This window comes from Lepidochelys kempii, chromosome 24 (genome assembly GCF_965140265.1).
Source record: "Lepidochelys kempii isolate rLepKem1 chromosome 24, rLepKem1.hap2, whole genome shotgun sequence".
Lineage (NCBI taxonomy): Eukaryota > Metazoa > Chordata > Testudines > Cheloniidae > Lepidochelys > Lepidochelys kempii.
This window is the reverse complement of record NC_133279.1, coordinates 18,389,990-18,409,554: the sequence shown is the minus strand read 5'-3', so window position 1 is coordinate 18,409,554 and position 19,565 is coordinate 18,389,990. Positions and strand designations below refer to the sequence as shown.

Below are 19,565 nucleotides of genomic sequence, written 5' to 3'. Positions count from 1 at the left end.
GACGGGCGGGTAGGGGAGGGGGAGCCCGGGGAGCCCCCCCAGCACCGGGGGGGGAGGGGCGGCCCGAGGGGAGGGGCCCGGGGTGCCCCGACGGGGGGTTGGAGAGGGCGGGGGAGCCCCGACGGGCGGGTAGGGGAGGGGGGAGCCCGGGGAGCCCCCCCAGCACCGGGGGGGGAGGGGCGGCCCGAGGGGAGGGGCCCGGGGTGCCCCGACGGGGGGTTGGAGAGGGCGGGGTAGGGGAGCCCCGACGGGCGGGTAGGGGAGGGGGAGCCCGGGGAGCCCCGACGGGGGGTTGGAGAGGGGGGAGCCCCGACGGGGGGTAGGGGAGGGGGAGCCCGGGGAGCCCCGACGGGGGGGAGCCCCCCCAGCACCGGGGGGGGAGGGGCGGCCCGAGGGGAGGGGCCAGAGGAGGCGACAGTGAGACGCGCTGGTTTTGCCAAGGGGTTAAAGTGACCCAGGGTCAAAGGTCACGGCTCCGGTGGGGTCGGAGGTGAAGCGGAGCCGGGTCAGAGGTCACCGCGCGGGGGCGGGGCCAGGGCGGTGACCCGCAGGGGTCAGAGGTCGCGGCCCGCAGGCGGCGCAGCGCGGGGGGGCTCGACGCGGTTACCCCGGTAACAGACGTGGCGCCACCGGCGCCGCTGCTGATTGGCCGGCGCGCGTCACGTGCCCGGTCGGAGCCGGCGGGAGCCGGAAGCGGGACCGGTCCGAGGGGCGGAGCCGGAGCCACAGGTGGGAGCGGGGGGGCGGGTCTCCGGAGCGGCCCCCCCCGCGCTACCGACGGGTAAACTGAGGCCCGGGGGGCGTTGCCCCAGGTCCGCGGGCGGCAGGGCCAGGAGGGACCCAGGCGTCCGGGCTCCCCGCCGGGGGGGGTAGGAGGGTCCGTCCCGCCCCGCTCGGCGCCGGCTGCAGCCCCCGGCCCCGCCCCCGGGCTCGCGCTCGCCCCCCGCCCCCCCACGGCTCGCCAGGCCCCGCCCCCGCCGACCCCAGCCCCGCCCCCAGTCTCCGGCCCCGCCCCCGCCGCGGGTCCGCACCAGGGTCCGCACGTGTCGGCCGGAGCCCGCTGCCCCCAGGACGGGGCTGCTCCGCCGGGGGGTCAGGCCTGGGCTTGGCCAGCGCCCTGGCTGCCTCGGGCAGGGTCCCTTCGGGGCCGGGGCGGGGGCCAGGGCTGGGGCGCGGGGCTGGGGGGACTGGGGCAGGGCTGGGGCAGGGGGGCGGGGGGGTCAGGCCCTGGGCTTGGCCAGCGCCCTGGCTGCCTCGGGCAGGGTCCCTTCGGGGCGGGGGCCAGGGCTGGGGCGGGGGGGACTGGGGCAGGGCTGGGGCAGGGGGGCGAGGGGGTCAGGCCTGGGCTTGGCCAGCGCCCTGGCTGCCTCGGGCAGGGTCCGTTCGGGGCCAGGGCTGGGGCGGGGCGCGGGGGCGGGGGGGTCAGGCCCTGGGCTTGGCCAGCGCCCTGGCTGCCTCGGGCAGGGTCTGTTCGGGGCGGGGGCCAGGGCACAGGGTTGGGGCACAGGGGTGGGCGGCTGGGGCACGGGGGTCAGGCCCTGGGCTTGGCCAGCGCCCTGGCTGCCTCGGGCAGGGTCCGTTCGAAGGGCTCGATCCGAAGGCCAGGGCGGCACGTCCCTCGCGCTGCGACATTCAGAAGCCCGGGCAGGTGTGAAAGCCGCTCAGGACCCGCCTCGCAGCGTGGACGGCGCCTGGGCCCATCGTTGCTCGCGTCCCTTCCTGCCCTAGGCCCTGTCCCCACCCTCACAGCGGGGGCTGGTCTTGTCCGAGGCGCTCTGACGCCGCTCAGAGGAGCGTCTCTCTCTCGGCCGTTTGTTTCAGCACATATTTTCCTTGATGGGGCGCCAGTGTCCTCCACTGCTGTCGCTCCTACCGGAGTTTCCAGCCTTCCCGCTTTGGCCAGGTCATCCGCTCGCTCGCTCCCAGATACACCCGTGTGTGAAGGAGTCCCGTGAAAAGTCACTCTCCTCCCTCGCATCCCCGTCCTCTGAGCCGCCCTAGGGTTCGCAGCGACCTGGTTTTTGGGAAAGGAACCGAGGGTCTTCACCTGCAGGTCGACAGACAAGACAACACCAGCATCTGTGTCTGCTCTTGATCTTCGGTCCGAGGAGCCTAGTCCTTGTTTGCAGTGCCAGGAGAATTCACGTCAGCTGTATAATTGGAGCTGACGTACCCTGAGCGAAGGGTCTTTCTTGTGCTCTCTCTGCTAGCCACGGGATGAGGACACCACAACCACCATGCTGGAAGGATTTGTCTGTTGAGCCATCAGTGGACATGGGTCTCCACTCGCCTTGTGACTGATACTCTTGGGTGGTCTTTTCTGCAGTTTTCCTTAGTGGGGCCAAGTCCACATGTTTCTTTGAGCTCAGCTCCAGAAGAGAGAGACATTTACTGAAATAAATCAGTTCCTGTGGAATAATTACTGGGCACACCACATTCTTCGTTCCCCCTCCCCTTCTAACATCACCTACTGCTCCCGTTTTCTCAGTGGCCTTGGCACACCTTTAAAATAGGATGATCATTTCAGCCTGTGCTTGGGTTTCCAATTCCTGCGCAGACGTGAGCAGTGATGACTTTCAGGTGGGAATGAGATGATTTCCTTGCTGAATTAGTTGTTCTCGTCCACGATTCTCAGGAGGCTGAACATCAGACTCTTGGTCGTAAACTGCTGTTGGAGAGGATCTTACAGCTCCAGCTGTCGTGTGAATTTTGGCTGACTGCACAACTTCCATCTTGGCAGGGTTGCTGTGATCAAACCAGAGAGGCAGATTCAAGTATTGGGTGAACTATCCAGCCGCATGTTGTTTTCCGTACCCTAACACCTAACAGTTGGTGTCGGCAATACACTTTAGAAGGTTTAGTCTCTTCTTGGCTTTGGCTGCCATCTTTCTGACTTGTGGCCCAAACCCTAGTTCCATGTCCAAGGTCATTCCAAGGTATACTGGCTCGCTCTCAACGCTAATATGTGCTCCATCCAGTGTCAGTTTCAGACTGTGGTCGAACCTCTTACGGTTTTGCTGGATTCGGCTGAAGTTTATGTTCGTTTGCTCATCTGGTTACAGTTCCAAGTCCTCATTCAGTTCAATCTCCAATACATCTGTTTCCGACCCTGACACACAGCATGATCTCGCCTGCACACAGGCATACAGGTGATGTCACGTGGCCGGACAGTCCATAGGAGTCCAGAAGGAAAAGAGGACTTAACACTGAGCCCGAAGGAACTCCCGCGCTGAGGTCTTGCCTTCAAAAAAGTACCATTTAGTCTTCCTGTTGTTGTCCTGTACTGCAGGAAATCTCCTATCCCGAGGTACATTTTGCCACAGATTCCCCTCTCGCTATTTCACTAAGACTCTGTCACATGAGGTCCAAACAGGCTGAGATCCAAACACTCCTGTTGATGATTGTGGTGGCTGGCATGGGAATCCATCAATAAGAGGCTGACAGAAGGCTCCCAGGGACCCTGTAACTGAGTGTGAGGCCTGTCTGCCATTGGGACGAGTATCATCTTTCCTCCTGTTGGAAGCCCCCACAGAAGCCATGATTGGACCATGTGTCCCGTTATCTGTAGAGGTGACTGGCTAAGGATACAGGCTGGTAGCTGCTTGGAGAAGATGGATCCATGCCAGACTTAAGAACAATAACTGCTGAATTCCACTGATTAGGGACCGTCCCTTTTATCTATGATTTGTTGATAAATTCCAGCAACTTGGCTTTAGCCTTCTTCCCAAAGTGCTTCACCACATAACCATAGGGGAGGTCCAGCCCACGGGATTCTTGGTTTGAGCGTATGCATCCGATAAAGTGAGCTGTAGCTCACGAAAGCTCATGCTCAAATAAATTGGTTAGTCTCTAAGGTGCCACAAGTACTCCTTTTCTTTTTGCGAATACAGACTAACACGGCTGTTACTCTGAAATCTATTGCATCTTCTAGCTCGTGTATGAAAGAGATCTCACTAAAGCCAAGGTACTCAGTGAAATGTGTGTGCACGTTTTTAAATTCTCTTTGTCTTTCCTCCTGGGTAGTCCATCTTGTATGATTTGCAGCGGCTCCATCCTTGTCCTTGTGCGCCTGCTAGTCTTGGTACAGTATTCACAGACTCTGTGTCACCTTTTGCCTCTGTACCTCCATTTGTCAGGATATTGGTGTGTGAGGATGTGACTCAGCAGGGAGTGGGGAGTGTTGACCTGGGAATGTGCCCTGGGGATGGGAGACCTGAGAGCCTGTCACCTGAGCCCGGAGGGGGAGGTGACACCTCTGCCCAGGAATGTGGACAGAGACTGCAGCAGGGAACCTGCTGGGTGGGTTTAGTTTTCAGGTTGGGGCTGGGTGGAGGAACACAGGGAACCCCAGGGCTGGGGTCTAAGCTCCCTGCTCCCCCAGAAGGACTTGACTGAGGGGTCCTGGTTGTACCCACAAGCTCTGTTTTGGACTGTGTTCCTGTTGTCCAATAAACCTTCTGTTTTACTGGCTGGCTGAGAGTCTCAGTGAATCCCAGGAAGAGGGGTGCAGGGTCTGGACTCCCCCACACTCCGTGACATGGTGTTCTTTAGATTGCAAGTGTTGGTCTGTTTGTTGTTGATTTTCTGCAGTGTCATCTATAAATCCTTTCTCCCGTGAGGATTCAGCTATTCACAAGTCTCTTCCTGATGCCTTTGTCTACATTCAGCTGTTTTCAGAGCGACTTCTTTTGAAAGTTCCTTCCATTTCCATCTGGCCTTTTTGCCTCCAAGGGTCTGTTCAGCCTCCAGTCAAACTGGATTCCTTCCCTTCTAAAATCTCCCATCCCTGTACCATTCTAGCGTGGGATCCATTTCTGCCTCTTGGCTTGCTCCTTTTTGCTGATTTCTGCAGCGCAGATTGGAAAACCTTCCTAGGTGTTTAAAAAATACTCTTCTCATGTGTCTGTGAAATGGGACCAGTCAGCTTTATGGATGTTCCACCTCCTGTCAGTCACCGGAGAGCTCACTCTCTCCCTGTTCTAACGAGCGAGTGCAGGTTGATGATTGCTTCTAGCGTCCTCCAGAACATCCCATGTGCATCCCAGTTACAGCCAGAGGGACTGTGTGCCGTATGATCGCCATGTGTAAGTCATGGCGCCTTCATTCAGCTCAACTAAAACCTTGTCCTCTCTCACAGAGTCACCAGGGCGATGCTCTAGAACTGCTCCGCTTGGAGCCAGTCAGGACTCTGGGGGAGCCTCCTCTTCACCGTCGCCAGGGAAAGACGTTTATGGAGCTTCGGTCTTCCTGGGTCCCGCCTCAGAGCATTCAGCATCCCCTTCCACACCGTGCGTTTCTCGCAGCGAGTCCGCAAAGGTGGGGCTCCTGGGGGAGCCAGAGAGCCCTGAACCTCAACTCCGCAGTCAGACGTGACTGTCAGCTAGCGTAAAACAGAGGGTTTATTAGTCAACAGGTACACAGCGTAGAACAGAACTTGTTAGCTCAGAAATCAGTGACTTTCAGCCAAGTTCATCTTGGGGGCACCCTTGGCCATTCCAGTCCCCCACAGCAGACTGCCCTTGACCCCCGCTGCCCGGCCTCCAACATGCCTGTTGCTCCTCCTCCCGTCTTTGTCCAGCTTCCTGGGAAAGTGTCACCTGGTTGTATCCCCATCTTGGGTCTGGGGTTACGGCCATCATCTACATGCAGACTACTGAGCAGCCTCCCCTGCCCCAAGGGGCTCAGCGGAAGTCACACACCCAATTCCCACCACCTAGGCATTGGTGCAGCACGCAGGGAAACTGAGGCACACACCGTATTAGTATAGGACAGTAAGACTCATGTGCAACATAACAAGGGGGGAAAACCCCACTTTGTCACATATCTAGCACAGCTCCAGCTGAATCAGTTCTGTTCCCGCAAACTGCGCATCCAGCGTTGACACCTCCCCAGGTGATTGTTTGGCTGCCGTTCCCCAATGATTCGCTTTACCAGTTGGGGTGTCGTCAGGGTGACAGACGTTCACCTCCTGGACTCCCACATCTCTTTTGTTTGGAGCATCTCCCGAATAACCAACCTCAGGCCTCCCCCAGCTCGCCCCGTGCAGTCGTTTCTCAAGCAGCCGGAATTACATTTTGTTTCTTGAAGAGCAGCAACGTGCGTGTTTCCCCCCTACAGAACTTTCGCAGCTTCCCAGCTGCGGTTCCGGGTGCCCGCTGAATTCCAAGGCACAATGTTAAAGGTGGCAGTAGCGTGATTGTCGACACCTCCCCAGAGGCCACAAGAGGTGACGAGTCAGTTTCTCTGTACGCAGTATCCCCACGTTTCCGAACTCTCTTCTGAAGCTTCTGGGGGGTAGAACGGGGTGTTCTCTCCATTGCCTGCCGCGTGGCATGGTCCGTTCCACTCCGTGTCTAAGCTGGCATGGGCCAGTCAGAGCAACCCAGGCCCCTGGCAAAGAAGTGGCCAGGTCTTTTGTCATCAGCCAGCCAGGAAACGAGGTGTTGTCTTCGCGGCTTCTTGCAACATTGTCTCTCTGCACAAGTCATCTTGTGCCATCCCTGCTGGGGTAAGACAGGTTAGGCAACAGCATTTGCATAAGACTCGCTCGGCCACCCGTCCTCCGACCACACATCCTCCTGCTGGTGGCTTATCTTCACTCAGTAACTGACTTCCACAGGCCGCTCTGCGCTGGGCAGGCTGGCTCCTCGGGCCAGCTGGCCCCACCCTGGCGTGCGAGCTGGCAGCAGGAGTGATTGGTTTGCCGTTAGTCCCATCCCTCTCTCGGAGAGCTCTTCCCTTGTTTGGCAGCTCGTCACGCTGCCGCTTGGTCCGACGCAGGTCAGAGATAAGTTAATGAAATCACCTCTGTCCCGGTGCTGGATTACGCTCTGCACCGCTGTGAGAAGCTGGTTAGAGAGTTGTGTGCAGAAGCCTCTCTGTGCAGGCACCGGGCGCCTGGTTAATGGAGCGGCTTGTCTCAGCGCGGGTGGTGACTGGGCTGTCGGTTACTTAGGTCTGTTGCTTGAGCTTCTCTTTAGTGTAAAGACAAGCCCCGTGCGCCCTGGGCAAGACACGTCCGATATATTCCTGACCGATTGCGCTTCTGTCCCCTCAGTCGGCCTGCGCTGAGCTATCTGCCGTATCCCTCCAGTCCCAGCTGCTCCGGCAACACAGCGGCCTCAGTCCGAAGGGGCCCGTGGCAGAGCATTCGGAGATCCTGACGTTCCCCTGGAGCTTCTTACATCTTCATTGACGCGTCTGTTGGGTTTCTTTTATCTGGGCCTAAAATTCGTCCTTCTGGTGCTGCGTGGGGAGAGCCACATCTGACGGGCGTCTCGTGTCCTTCGAGGTGTTCGGGTGCTGGGGGATTGAGGGGGCATGGGGCGTGGCATGCTGGTGCTGTCGGGGGGAGTGGGGCATGCCACACCGGGTAAGCTTGCGGAGAGGTGTGGGGCAGGGACCTTTCTTTATTATGGCTGGGGGGAGGGGTTTCTAGCTCCTCTCTCTGGTCGGTGCACTGTGGGGAAGACCCCTTCCTGCCTCCCGTGGGGAGCAAGGTCCCTTTGTTGCCCCAATGATCTTTGCTCCATGGCCACAGATGGGCACCCTGGGCACAAATGCACCTATCCCTGTGACGTTTCTCTGCCCCCCAAGTCTGGGATCCTGGGGTGGTGGTGGGGCAGAACATGACCCCCCCACCAAGGTTCCCTCCCCCACGGAGCTGTGCTGTGGGGCGGGGCTGCCCCTCGGGCAGGCAGGGGGCACAATGAGCGCTGTGTGCACCAAGCTGCCCTGACACCAACAGCTCCTGGCTCCCTGGGCGGGCCTCTGTCCCTGGGAGTCACAAGGCCGGCAGCCACTCACGGTGCCCGCCTCCCCCCCGACAGCCTTGGGGGGCACAGCAGCTGTCAACAGCACACCCTGGGGGGCAGTGCCGGGCGGGGGAGGGAGCCGTCCCCGGGGGGGGCAGTGCCGGGGGGGGAGCCATCCCCAAAGGAAGGGGGCAGTGCATGCAGGGATTGGAGGCCGGCTAGCCATGGGGATGGGAGCTTCTGCCCCAGGCCCACGGGTATCTCAGCCCTGTGGAGGGTAGGCTGTGGGCTGGCCAAGGTAGTGCGTGTGTGGGGAGGGGGGCAGCTTACCTCATGGGCAGGTGCCAAATACTGGGACCACCTAGGATAGGAACCCCTGACCCTCTGACACCCCCCTCCTAGGGGGATAGACACTAGATAGAGAGACCCCAGGCCCCCAGCGTCCTCTGCCCCAGCCCCTCCTGCCCCCGCCCTCTGGACCCCACGTGCCCCCCATGCCCCCCTCAGCCCCTCCTGCCCCCGCCCTCTGGACCCCACGTGCCCCCCCAGCACCCCCTGCCCCAGCCCCTCCTGCCCCCCATGCCCCCCTCAGCCCCTCCTGCCCCCGCCCTCTGGACCCCACGTGCCCCCCCAGCCCACCCTGCCCCAGTCCCCCCTGCCCCAGTCCAGCTCCCAGCTGTTTGTGCACATTCCTGCCCTGCTCCCAGAGCTTTCCCAGCTGCCAAGCAGGGCCAGCCCCAGCCCCACATCTCCTTAACCCCGTCAGCGCTGGCATCAGGGCAGCCAGAGAGGGGACCCCGTCCCCCGCAGGTTAACCCATCCCGTGCCTGGGCAGGATGTGCCCAGGGGTCTGATCCTGGGCTGGCTGGCCCAGCTGTGGGGCTCTGTCTAGAGGTCAGTGCCCTGCAGTACCCCTGGCTGTTTGTTTGCTCGGAGCCGGGCCCCAGGGACCCATGGGTGAGGCCCTGTTTGGCAGGAGCCGCAGCCCCTGCTGGAGGGGGGTTCTGGGGACTGGCGCGAATGGAGGCTCCCAGCTATGGGGACGCCAGGTCTGGGTGAAAGGGCCCCGGGGTGTGGGGGTGAGATGTGGGCCTGCCTGTGAGCCTGCCCTGGGTGGGGAGCGGGTGGGAGCAACTTTGCTGCTCTAACCACTAACCCTACCTCCCCTCCCAGAGCCAGGGAGAGAACCCATGAGTCCTGCCCCCCGCCCCGCTCTAACCACTCTCCCCACTCCCTGTCGGTGCCTCCCACCCCCTCCCTCCCATGGGCTCAACCCCTCCCGGGGGGTGGAGCCGGCTCCCTGGCTCCCTGCTGGGCTATAAAGAGCTGGAGGGAACAGGCTCTGCCACAGCCCAGCCAGGGGAGCAGGCACTAGCTGAGGGTGAGTGTGTGTGTGGGAGGGGGTCTGGCTGGAGGGAACAGGGCTGGGGTCCTGGCCGGGATGTTGGGGGGATGAGCACAGGGGGCTGAGAGTGAGTGGGTGTGCGTCTGGGGTCTGGCTTGCGGGGGAATAGGGCTGGGGTCCCCGCTGGGGCGTTGGGGGGATGAGCACAGGGGGCTGAGAGTGAGTGGGTGTGCGTCTGGGGTCTGGCTTGCGGGGGAATAGGGCTGGGGTCCCCGCTGAGGCGTTGGGGGGATGAGCACAGGGCGGGGTTGCTATGTGGGGATTCTGAGGGATGAGTGCAAAGTGGGTCCCAGCTGCGGTGCTGGGGGCAACTATGGGGGCAGCTTTGGCGGGGTTCTTGGGGAATAAGTACAAGGGGGTCCTGGCTAGGGTGTGGGGGTGAGTATGGGGGGGCCTAACTGGGGCTGAATACTGGGGGGCCGGCTGGGGGTATTAGGAATGGGGGGGCCCAGCTGGGCACTGGGAGGGGTGAGTGGGGGGGTACTTACTCCACCCACCATACCCCCCCATTGCAAGCCCTCCCCCCAAGTCGCCCAGCTAACCCTCTCACCCTCCCTGCTGAGGTCCCCCCAGCTAGCCCTGCCTGTCCCTGATTGGGGCCCCCCAGCTAACTCCATCCACCCATCTCCCCGCAGGCCCCGCGCCATGGACTCCCGGCCCCTGTTCCAGGCCCTGCACGCGCTGGCCGAGGACAACGTGGCCTTCTTCCGGCAGAGCGCCTCAGAGACGGGGCGCCGGTTCGTGGCGGCTTTCACGGCCATCCGGGAGCACGCCCGCTGCCTGGAGCCGGTGCTGCGGCACTTCGCCAGCATCTACCACGTCTTCGACCTGGACGAGGCCACGCAGGCCAACGGGTACCGCAGCCTGGCGCAGACGGCACGCTGCTGCCTGGCCCACGTGCTGCACAAGAGCCGCTATGTGGCCGCCAACCGCCGCAGCATCTTCTTCCGCACGGGCCACAACGCGGCCGAGCTGGAGGCCTATTGCGCCGCCCTGAGCCAGCTGCGGGCCCTGCTGTACCTGGCACAGCACCTGCTGACCCACAACCGCCCCGGCTGCCTCTTCCACCACGAGGAGCGCGGCCTGACCGAGCTGGTGCTGCAGGAGTACAGCACCCTGCACAAGGGCTGCTTCTACGGGCGCTGCCTGGGCTTCCAGGTGGGGGCCTGGGGGGCAGGGGAAGGGGGGATTGAGGGGGAGCGGCAAGTCGGGGAGGGGCGACCCAGGGGCCGAAGGAAATGCATCCAAGTCCCTGGCAGCCAGACATGCTCAGGGATCCTGCTGTGCCCCCCCCCCCCCCCAGCTGTGCCCCTCGCTCTGGGCCCTGCTGGCCTGGGTGCAGGGCCCGCCTCCATGGCCCCACAATTGCTTGCCCCCCCCACACCATGGCCACGCCCATTACTCTGCCCCCTCCCCCACTGAACACCCATGGGGGGGTGAGCCGGCATCATGCCCCCGGGGTGCTCCCTCAGACCCGGTCTGGGGGTCCTGAGGGTGACCTTTGCCCTTTGCCCTGCAGTTCGCCCCCTCCATCCGGCCCTTCCTCCAGACCATCGCTATCAGCCTGGTCTCCTTCGGGGAGAACTACAGACGCCATGACTCCAGCCTCAGTGAGTGGGGTGCCCGGGGGGGTGGGGGGTGCACTGCTCCTACAATGCACTGCAGCCCCCGGGGTGGGATTCTGCTCCCATGATGCACTGCTGCAGGGGGGGCTGCACCCACAATGCACTGCAGCCCCCAGGGGTGCTCTGCTCCCATGATGCACTGCAGCTACAGGCTGGCTGAACCCACAATTCCCTTCTGGGTCCACTCAGCCCAGCCGGTCGCCCAGGGAACCCGTCTGGCCTGACTGCTACCCACAATGCTCTGCTCTGCCCACTGCCCTGCCCATTGGGGGCTGGACCCCGTGCATGGCTGCCCATGGAGCCTCGCTGTGGAGGAAGCTGGTGGGGGCAAGGGAGCGCTGCCGGGGGGCAGGCAGGGGCTGTGGGAGCCCCACAGGGCCAGGGGACAGCACCCCACCCCGATCTCCCATCCCCCCAGGCATGGCGGCCGGCTCGCTGTTCACCTCAGGGAAGTTCGCCATTGACCCGGAGCTGCGGGGAGCCGAGTTTGAGAGGATCACGCAGAACCTCGACGTACATTTCTGGAAGAGCTTCTGGAACCTGACGGAGACCGAGCTGCTGGCTGTGAGTGCGGGGGCTGGGGATTGTCCCTGGCACAGGGCTCGGGGTAGGAGCGGTGCCCAGCACAGGGTGCCGTGGGGTGGGGGCAGGGGGTGGAGCGGTACCTGGCACAGGGCACTGTGGGGCAGGGGATTGGAGCGGTGCCTGGTGCAGGGCGCTGTGGGGCTGGGGTGTGGGGTAGGAGAGGTGTGACGTTCCCCTCTGGCGTTATCTGGACCGGTGATCTGCTAGGTCCCTCCAATCCTTGACTCTGGGAGCCAGCCTGACCCTGCTCTGCTGTGAGAACCCCCACTCCCGGGCTGTTCACGTGAAGCCTCTGCCATGTCAGCTGCTCCTTGGATTGTGCAACCGAATGACACTAGCCCAGTGGCTCTCAAACTTTTGTACTGGTGACCCCTTTCGCATAGCAAGCCTCTGAGTGCGACCCCCCTAGTGAATTAAACACACTTTTTAATATATTTAACACCATTATAAATGTTGTAGGAAAGCAGGATTTGGGGGTGAAGGCTGACAGCTCACAACCCCCCAGGTAATATCCTCACGTCCCCCTGAGGGGTCCCGACCCCCAGTTTGAGAACCCCTGCACTAGCCAATATCTCCGGTCCCAGACACAACCCTAGGAACCTCCGTCTTGCAATGTCCCATTATGCCCGCTGGACACTGCAAACTTATACGAGTTTGTCAATTTAACAAAGAAATTGATACATACCAGGCTTGTTATCCCAAGGGGAGTCTCTGACAGCTTCAAGCCAAAGGCACTGCTTCAGGTAGAATAAACAAACAGATTTATTAACTGCAAAGATAGATGTTAAGTGATTGTAAGTCAAAGCATAACAAGTCAGATTTAGTCAAATTAAATGAAAGCAAAACGCATTCTAAGCTGATCTTAACACTTTCAGTGCCCTTACAAACTTAGATGTTTCTCACCACAGGCTGGCTGGTTGCCCTTCAGCCAGGCTCTCCCCTTTGATCAGCACTTCAGTCACTTGGTGGTGTCAGTAGATGTAGGTGGAAGAGAGAGGAAGAGCATGGCAAACGTCTCTCCCTTTTACCATGTCCTTTCTTCCCTCTTGGCTTTGCCCCCCCTTCAGAGTCAGCATTACCTCATCGCAGTCCCAAACTGGCGAAGTGAAGGGGGGTGACTCACTCGAGGGTCCAACAGATCCTTTGTTGCTGCCTAAGACAGCGTCCTTTGTTCCTGTGCGGCTGGGCTGGGTTTGTCCCATCCATGCCCTGACGAGGTGTGAACGGCCCCTCTGCTCCTGGAGAGGTTTTGCCTGGGCCGGCTTTAAGCCGTGAGGACACATTTCAGGCTCATAACTATATACATGAAATTATAACCTGTCACATGACTGTACCGATTACTATAACGTCACTATAACAACCATGCTCAGGGCATTACCAGCCTTCCGAAGACACCCGACATGACAAACTCTGCATTGGGTCCCCCACACTCACTTTATAAAGATGAACGTGGGGGTGCAGGGTGTTGCCCCGAGGTACAGAGTGTCACAAGCTGTGCCCAGCGCAGGGCGCTGTGGGGCTGGGACACAGAGGAGGAGTGGTGCCCGGCGCAGGGCACTGTGGGGCCAGAGGGCGGGGGTCGGAGCTGTGTCTGACGCAGGGTGTTGTGGGGCGGGGGGGTGGGAGCAGTGATCGGCGCAGGGTGCTGTGGGGCGGGGGGAGTGCAGGGTAGTGCACCTGCCTGGGGGTCCCTCTCACCCTTCCCTTCCCCCTTCCCTGCAGTCTGTGGCCAGCATGGCATCCACGCAGGTGCGGGTGAGCCGGGCGCTGACGGTGCCCCCTGAGCCCTTTGAGCTGCCGCTGGCTGCCGACCCCTCACTGACCATCACCATCAGCCCCCCGGTGGCGCACACTGGCCCCGGGCCCATCCACATGCGCCTTATCTCCCACGAGCTGCGTGAGGGACAAGTAAGGGGCAGGGGCTGCAAGCAGGGAGGGCTGGTGGGTGGGGGGCCAGTGGAGCGGGTGGGGGGCTGTTGCGTGGAAGGTGGGCATGGGGCTGGGAGCTCTGGGATGTGGGAGGGAGTGAGCAGAACCAGGTGGGGTCCAGGCAGGGCCGGGGAGTTCCAGGGCAGGTTACGGGGACCGGTGGTGGGTTCCAGAGACAGGGCGTATGGGGGCAGTGGGCTGGGTGGGGGTGTCCTGGGTGGGACACACATGAGGGGATGGCAGGGGGTCCCTGGCAAGGCAAGGTACAGAGTGTGATGGGGGGTCCCAGGCGGGGGGTCCCGGGCGGGGCGGGGTGCCGCGTGAAGCGGGGGGTCCCGGGCGGGGCAGGGCACTGAGTGTGATGGGGGGGTCCCAGATGGGGGGGGTGTGGGGGGGACAAGCAGGGGTCACAGGCAGGGCAGGGTACTGCGTGAGTCGGGGGGTCCCAGGCAGGGTGCGCGGGGGGACAGTCCGGGGGTCCCTGGCACACCGTCCCTCCTGCTCTCCCCAGGACAGCGAGGCCCTGAGCGCGCTGGCCCAGGCCGAGGGCCCGCTGGGGCTGGAGCTGTGGCGTAAGGCCGTGCCCGCGCCCCCCTCGCCTCTCCTGCTGGTTCACTTCCACGGCGGCGGGTTCGTGGCACAGACGTCCAAGTCCCACGAGCCGTACCTGCGGGGCTGGGCGCAGGAGCTGGGCGCCCCCGTGCTCTCCGTCGACTACGCCCTGGCGCCCGAGGCCCCCTTCCCACGCGCCCTGGAGGAGTGCTTCTACGCCTACTGCTGGGCCCTGCAGCACTGCCGCCTGCTGGGTGAGACGCAACTGGGGGGCCCCAGCACCCCCGTGGGGGGAGGGGATGGGGATCCCAGCACCCCCTGCTGGATGGGACGGGCACATGGGGGGCAGGACCCTGACGCTGTTCGCTGGGTGGGACGGGCAGGGGCTGGAGAGTGTGGGGCAGGAACAGAGCTGCCACCCCTGGTGGGGCCCCCCTGGGTTCCCTGAGGCCCTGGGCAGACCCCCGCCCCACTCACCCCATCTCCCCGCAGGCTCCACGGCGCAGCGGGTCTGCCTGGCCGGAGACAGCGCCGGCGGGAACCTCTGCCTCACCGTGACCATGCGGGCAGCCGCCTTCGGCATCCAGCTGCCCGACGGCATCATGGCGGCCTATCCTGTCACCCTGGTGCGGGCCGCGGCCTCACCCTCCCGCCTGCTCACCCTGCTCGACCCCCTGCTGCCCCTCAGCGTGCTCTGCAAGTGCCTTAGTGCCTACGCCGGTAGGGGGGGCTGCAGGGACTGGCGGGGGGTAGGGGGGCAGGAATGGGGCGGGAGTGATGAGCTGGGGGTGGGCTCCTATGGGCAGGGGCAGGATGGGAGAGGGGGCAGTGGGCAGTTACAGGGGGACAAATATGGGGAGACGGGTGGGCAAAAGCGGAGAGCTGGTGGGTGCGGGGGCGAAGAGCAGCTACCCAGATGCGCTCTCTCCCTGCCCTCCCCCCCGACACAGAGCCAGTGGAGGGCAAGCAGGGAGGGGAACCTGGGCCTGGTGGGGTGCAGGGGGCGACCTCGGTACTCTCTGTCCCTGCCCCCCAGGCACGGAGCCGGCGGAGGGCGAGCGGAGGGATGGGGCAGAGATGGGCAGGGGAAACCCAGCGCTCTCTGTCCCTGCCCCCCAGGCACGGAGCCGGCGGAGGGCGGGGGCAGAGGTGGGCAGGGGGAACCCAGCGCTGTCTGTCCCTGCCCCCCAGGCACGGAGCCGGTGGGGCAGAGGTGGGCAGGGGGAACCCGGTGCTCTCTCTTCCTGCCCCCCAGGCACGGAGCCGGCGGAGGGCGAGCGGAGGGGTGGGGCAGAGGTGGGCAGGGGGAACCCAGCGCTCTCTGTCCCTGCCCCCCAGGCACGGAGCCGGCGGAGGGCGGGGGCAGAGGTGGGCAGGGGGAACCCAGCGCTGTCTGTCCCTGCCCCCCAGGCACGGAGCCGGCGGAGGGCGAGCCCCCCGGGCTGGAGAAGCTGAGCCCGGTGAACATGGTGCGGCGGGATACCGCGCTGCTGTTACAGGACCTGCGGCACAGCGCCTCGGCCTGGCTGGGGGCACTGCTGGATGCCCCGGGGCGCAGCTATGGGGCCGGTGCAGGTAAGAGCTGGGCGGGGCCCCCACCCCTGCCCCCTGCCCGCCCCCTCTCACCTGCCCCTTGTCTCCACAGGGCGTGCCTGGTGCCAGCCCCGCCCCCCACCACCCAGCTGCTGCTTCTGCCCCGGCGCGTCTCCTGGGAGCCAGGATCCCCGCCCCACTAACCTACCCGCTGGTAGGACTGCCCCACCAGCCCCTAACTGCACGGGCCACCCTGGGGTCAGGGGAGCTTCCTGGGGGCTCTCGCCCACGGCGCTGCCCCTCAGCATCAGGGGCAGCCAGGCAGAGCCTGGTACTGCGTGGCATGCAGGAGTGGGACAGGGCAGCCTGGCACTGGGGCAGCCTGGAGCAGTGGGGCAGGGTGGGCTGGTACCGCATGGCACGTAGGTGTGGGGCAGGGCAGCCTGGGGTAGTGGGGCAGCCTGGCACTGCATGGCACGATGGCCGGGGGCAGGGTGGGCTGACATTGCATGGCACGTAGGTGTGGGGCAGGGCAGTCTGGCAGTGGGGCAGCCTGGAGCAGTGGGGCAGGGTGGGCTGGTACCGCATGGCACGTAGGTGTGGGGCAGGGCGGCCTGGGGCAGTGGGGCAGCCTGGAGCAGTGGGGCAGGGTGGGCTGGTACCGCATGGCACGTAGGTGTGGGGCAGGGCGGCCTGGCAGTGGGGCAGCCTGGTGCAGTGGGGCAGGGTGGGCTGGTACCGCATGGCACGTAGGTGTGGGGCAGGGCAGCCTGGAGCAGTGGGGCAGGGTGGGCTGGTACCGCATGGCACGTAGGTGTGGGGCAGGGCGGCCTGGCAGTGGGGCAGCCTGGAGCAGTGGGGCAGGGTGGGCTGGTACCGCATGGCACGTAGGTGTGGGGCAGGGCAGCCTGAGGCAGTGGGGCAGCCTGGCACTGCATGGCCGGTGGCAGGGGGGCAGGGTGGGCTGACATTGCATGGCACGTAGGTGTGGGGCAGGGCGGCCGGGCAGGGGGGCAGGGCTGTGGGGCACGTTGGGGTGGGGCAGGCGAGGGAGATTCGGGGGGTCCCCAGGCTCTCACGTCTCCCCTGGCTCACAGAAGCCGTGCGGAAGAGCGTCTCAGAGGCAGCGCTGGACGATGACTCAGCTGTCAAATCCAGGGGCTCCCGCAAGAGCCAGACCTGCCAGGATCTATCATACGGGGTATCAGCCCCCCCGACCTCTGCGCCTGCCCCCGCTCCCCAGGGCAGCCCCCCCAGCTTCTTCCTGAGTGGGGAGCAGCTGGAGGCAGAGGCCCCTGCGGACGAGAGGCTGCAGTATCCCGACGGCTTTGAGCCGCTGCGCTCGGACCAGCCCGCCGCCATCATCACTGTGGAGGCATCGCCCGTGGTCAAGAACCCCTTCATGTCGCCCCTGCTGGCCCCGGACAGCATGCTGCGAGGGCTGCCACCAGTCCATATCGTGGTGAGAGCCCGGGCAGGGGAGTCAGCTGGACGGGGGGCACTGTCCATAGAGCAGTGAGAGCCCACGGGGAGGGGGCACTGGTCCATGTAGCAGTGAGAGCCCCAGAGGCCTGGGAAGTGCGGTAGCCCCATTGACTTCTGCCCCCCCCACCCCCCGTGCAGGCCTGCGCCCTGGACCCCATGCTGGACGACTCGGTGATGTTCGCCCGGCGGCTGCGGGAGCTGGGCCAGCCGGTGACCCTGCGGATCGTGCAGGATTTGCCACACGGCTTCCTGAGCCTCTCCCAGCTGAGCCGCGAGACCCGCCAGGCGGCCGCACTCTGCACCCACGTCATCCGTGAGATCCTGCTGCCCCCGGAGCCCGCGCCGCCCACTGCCCCCACCCTCGCCCCGCAAGCACCGCAAGCTGCCGCGCACGCCGCCCTCGGGGGCGGCCACGGGCCGGGAGAGCCGGGCCACGGGCCAGGCGGCCACGGGCCTCACCTCGCCCAGCCTCAAGAGTCCGACCACAGCTCCCTTGGAGCCCAGCCCCCCACAGGCGGGAGCCCCCCACAGGCGGGAGCCGGGGCCCCAGGGCGGCCCGGCGGGCAGGGAGGTGGGGGCCTGAGCCGGGATTTGCTGGGAGCCCCTTGGTGCTTTTCTCTCTGTGGCTCCCAGGTGGGGGGAGGAGGGGAGGGGCCCAACCCTGAGAGCCTGGCTGGGTGCCCCCACAGCCCCTGGGGACTGGTCTGTAGTGGTTTATGCTGGACAGGCATTTGCTGCTGTCTGTAGCCTGAGGAGGGGGGTGTCTCCTGTCCCCCAGCCCCTCACCCTCAGGGGGCCTGGCCCCTCCTGGGCTCCCACACGCCAGCCCTGCACTGCGTGGGCGCCCCTGCACTCCAAGGGATGCCCCAGCTGCCAGGCCTGAGCTGAGGGTGCAGCTCCTGACCCCCCTTCTGCCACCCCATACTCCTGGGGGGTGGGAAGGGAGCTGTCTACCCCCCTCCTTTCCCTGTGTGCACGGGGGGGGTGCTCCAGCCCATCTGCCCCCCCTCCAAACTACTACCCCCCTGCCTGCTGACTCTGAGATAGCGCGTAAGGGTTGGGGGTGCACTCCCTGCCAGGGGGCTGTAGGGACCCCCACCCACAACCTCCAGTTTTGTAAATAAAAACTTTGATATTGAGCCAATTGTAGCATCTCTCCCAGGCCCCATTCCCTGCCCCTCTGAGCCAGCCCCTGTCCGCGAGGGGACAGGCCCAGGCCCCATTCCCTGCCCCTCTGAGCCAGCCCCTCCCTGCGAGGGGACAGGCCCCGGCCCCATTCCCTGCCCCTCTGAGCCAGCCCCCTCCCTGCGAGGGGACAGGCCCCGGCCCCATTCCCTGCCCCTCTGAGCCAGCCCCTCCCTGCGAGGGGACAGGCCCCGGCCCCATTCCCTGCCCCTCTGAGCCAGCCCCTCCCCCCGAGGGGACAGGCCCCCGGCCCCATTCCCTGCCCCTCTGAGCCAGCCCCTCCCCGAGAGGGGACAGGCCCCGGCCCCATTCCCTGCCCCTCTGAGCCAGCCCTTCCCCGCGAGGGGACAGGCCCCGGCCCCATTCCCTGCCCCTCTGAGCCAGCCCCTCCCCGAGAGGGGACAGGCCCTGGCCCCATTCCCTGCCCCTCTGAGCCAGCCCCTGTCCGCGAGGGGACAGGCCCCGGCCCCATTCCCTGCCCCTCTGAGCCAGCCCCTCCCCGCGAGGGGACAGGCCCCGGCCCCATTCCCTTGGAATCATCTGGGGCCTTAAATAAACAGGAGGGACAGTTCCTGGGGGGCTGGCCCCTCCCTCGTACCCCACCTCTTGAACACCCCACTCTATGGAGGGGGAGGGGCCACCTCTGTCCTCCATACGACACTCCCCCCCATCTCCTTTCCTGGCAAGAACCAAGGCCCTGTGTGGGGCAGCCCCCCCCTTTCCCAGTGGGGCAGGGGACGGGGGGCGCTATAGGGTTAAATGGGGGTTTTGGGGGTAGGTGGAGGCTGGGGCATGGGGTGTGGGGTTTTCTAGCGGGGGAGAGGGCAGGGGCATGAGGGGGGCTATGGGCTGGGAAGGAGGGTTTGCTCGGGGGCAGGGTGGGATGAGGGGGTCCCACTGCTGGAGGTGCTGTGGGGGGCAGCAGCCGTGGGTGGGGGTATGAATGGGGGGACGTGGGGGGTTGTTACGGGGGGATATTCTGACCTGGGGGGTAATGGGATCAGGGCACTGGGGGCAGCTCTGGGGGGGGGTTAGCAGGGGATGGGGGGCTATGGTGGGGGGATCATGGGCGAAGTGGGTTGTGGGGGGGGACTATTATGGGCTGGATTTTTCTCGGGGCCGGGGGTGCTGGGGCGGGACTATTTCCCCTCCCGGCGGAGGGATCCCTCTGCCCTCTCGGCGCGCGCAGCTCTGCGCCACCGCGGCTGGGCGGAGGGATCCGCGGGAAGAAGCCCCGGCCCGGAGGCCGCAGACCGGCCAAGATGGCGGCGCTGGCGCGGCGCGGGGTGGCCGGGCGGGGCCGGTGAGCGGCGCGCGGGGCCCGCGGGGCGGGGCGAGGCCGAGGCGGCCCCGGAGCCGGGACAGGAGGCGGCCCAGGTGAGGGCGTGGGGGAGAGTCGGGTCTTACGTAAAGGACGTAGGGGCGCCGAGGGATAAGCGCGCTAAGTACGCCAAGCACGTACGTCATGTTCGGGAATAGCAGTTCGGAAAGGCGTACTCTGAGATAGCGCGT

At 64.7% G+C, this 19,565-nt stretch overlaps 1 protein-coding gene and 1 pseudogene across 1 annotated transcript; both read left to right on the top strand.

Annotated features, from left to right (window-relative positions):
* The first annotated feature begins 635 nt into the window (after positions 1-635).
* On the top strand, positions 636-17,517 carry LIPE (lipase E, hormone sensitive type). Its single transcript, XM_073322683.1, is given in 13 exon segments — positions 636-781; positions 7,058-7,291; positions 9,795-10,317; positions 10,679-10,769; positions 11,203-11,348; positions 13,092-13,277; positions 13,810-14,104; positions 14,343-14,570; positions 15,261-15,425; positions 15,496-15,597; positions 16,481-16,845; positions 17,007-17,219; positions 17,221-17,517. Coding segments are annotated over 11 exon segments (2,535 nt in total). The 5' UTR covers positions 636-781; positions 7,058-7,291; positions 9,795-9,804; the 3' UTR covers positions 17,452-17,517.
* A 1,783-nt stretch (positions 17,518-19,300) lies between these two features.
* Positions 19,301-19,565, top strand: part of LOC140903005 (uncharacterized) — a 3,335-nt pseudogene continuing 3,070 nt past the window's right edge.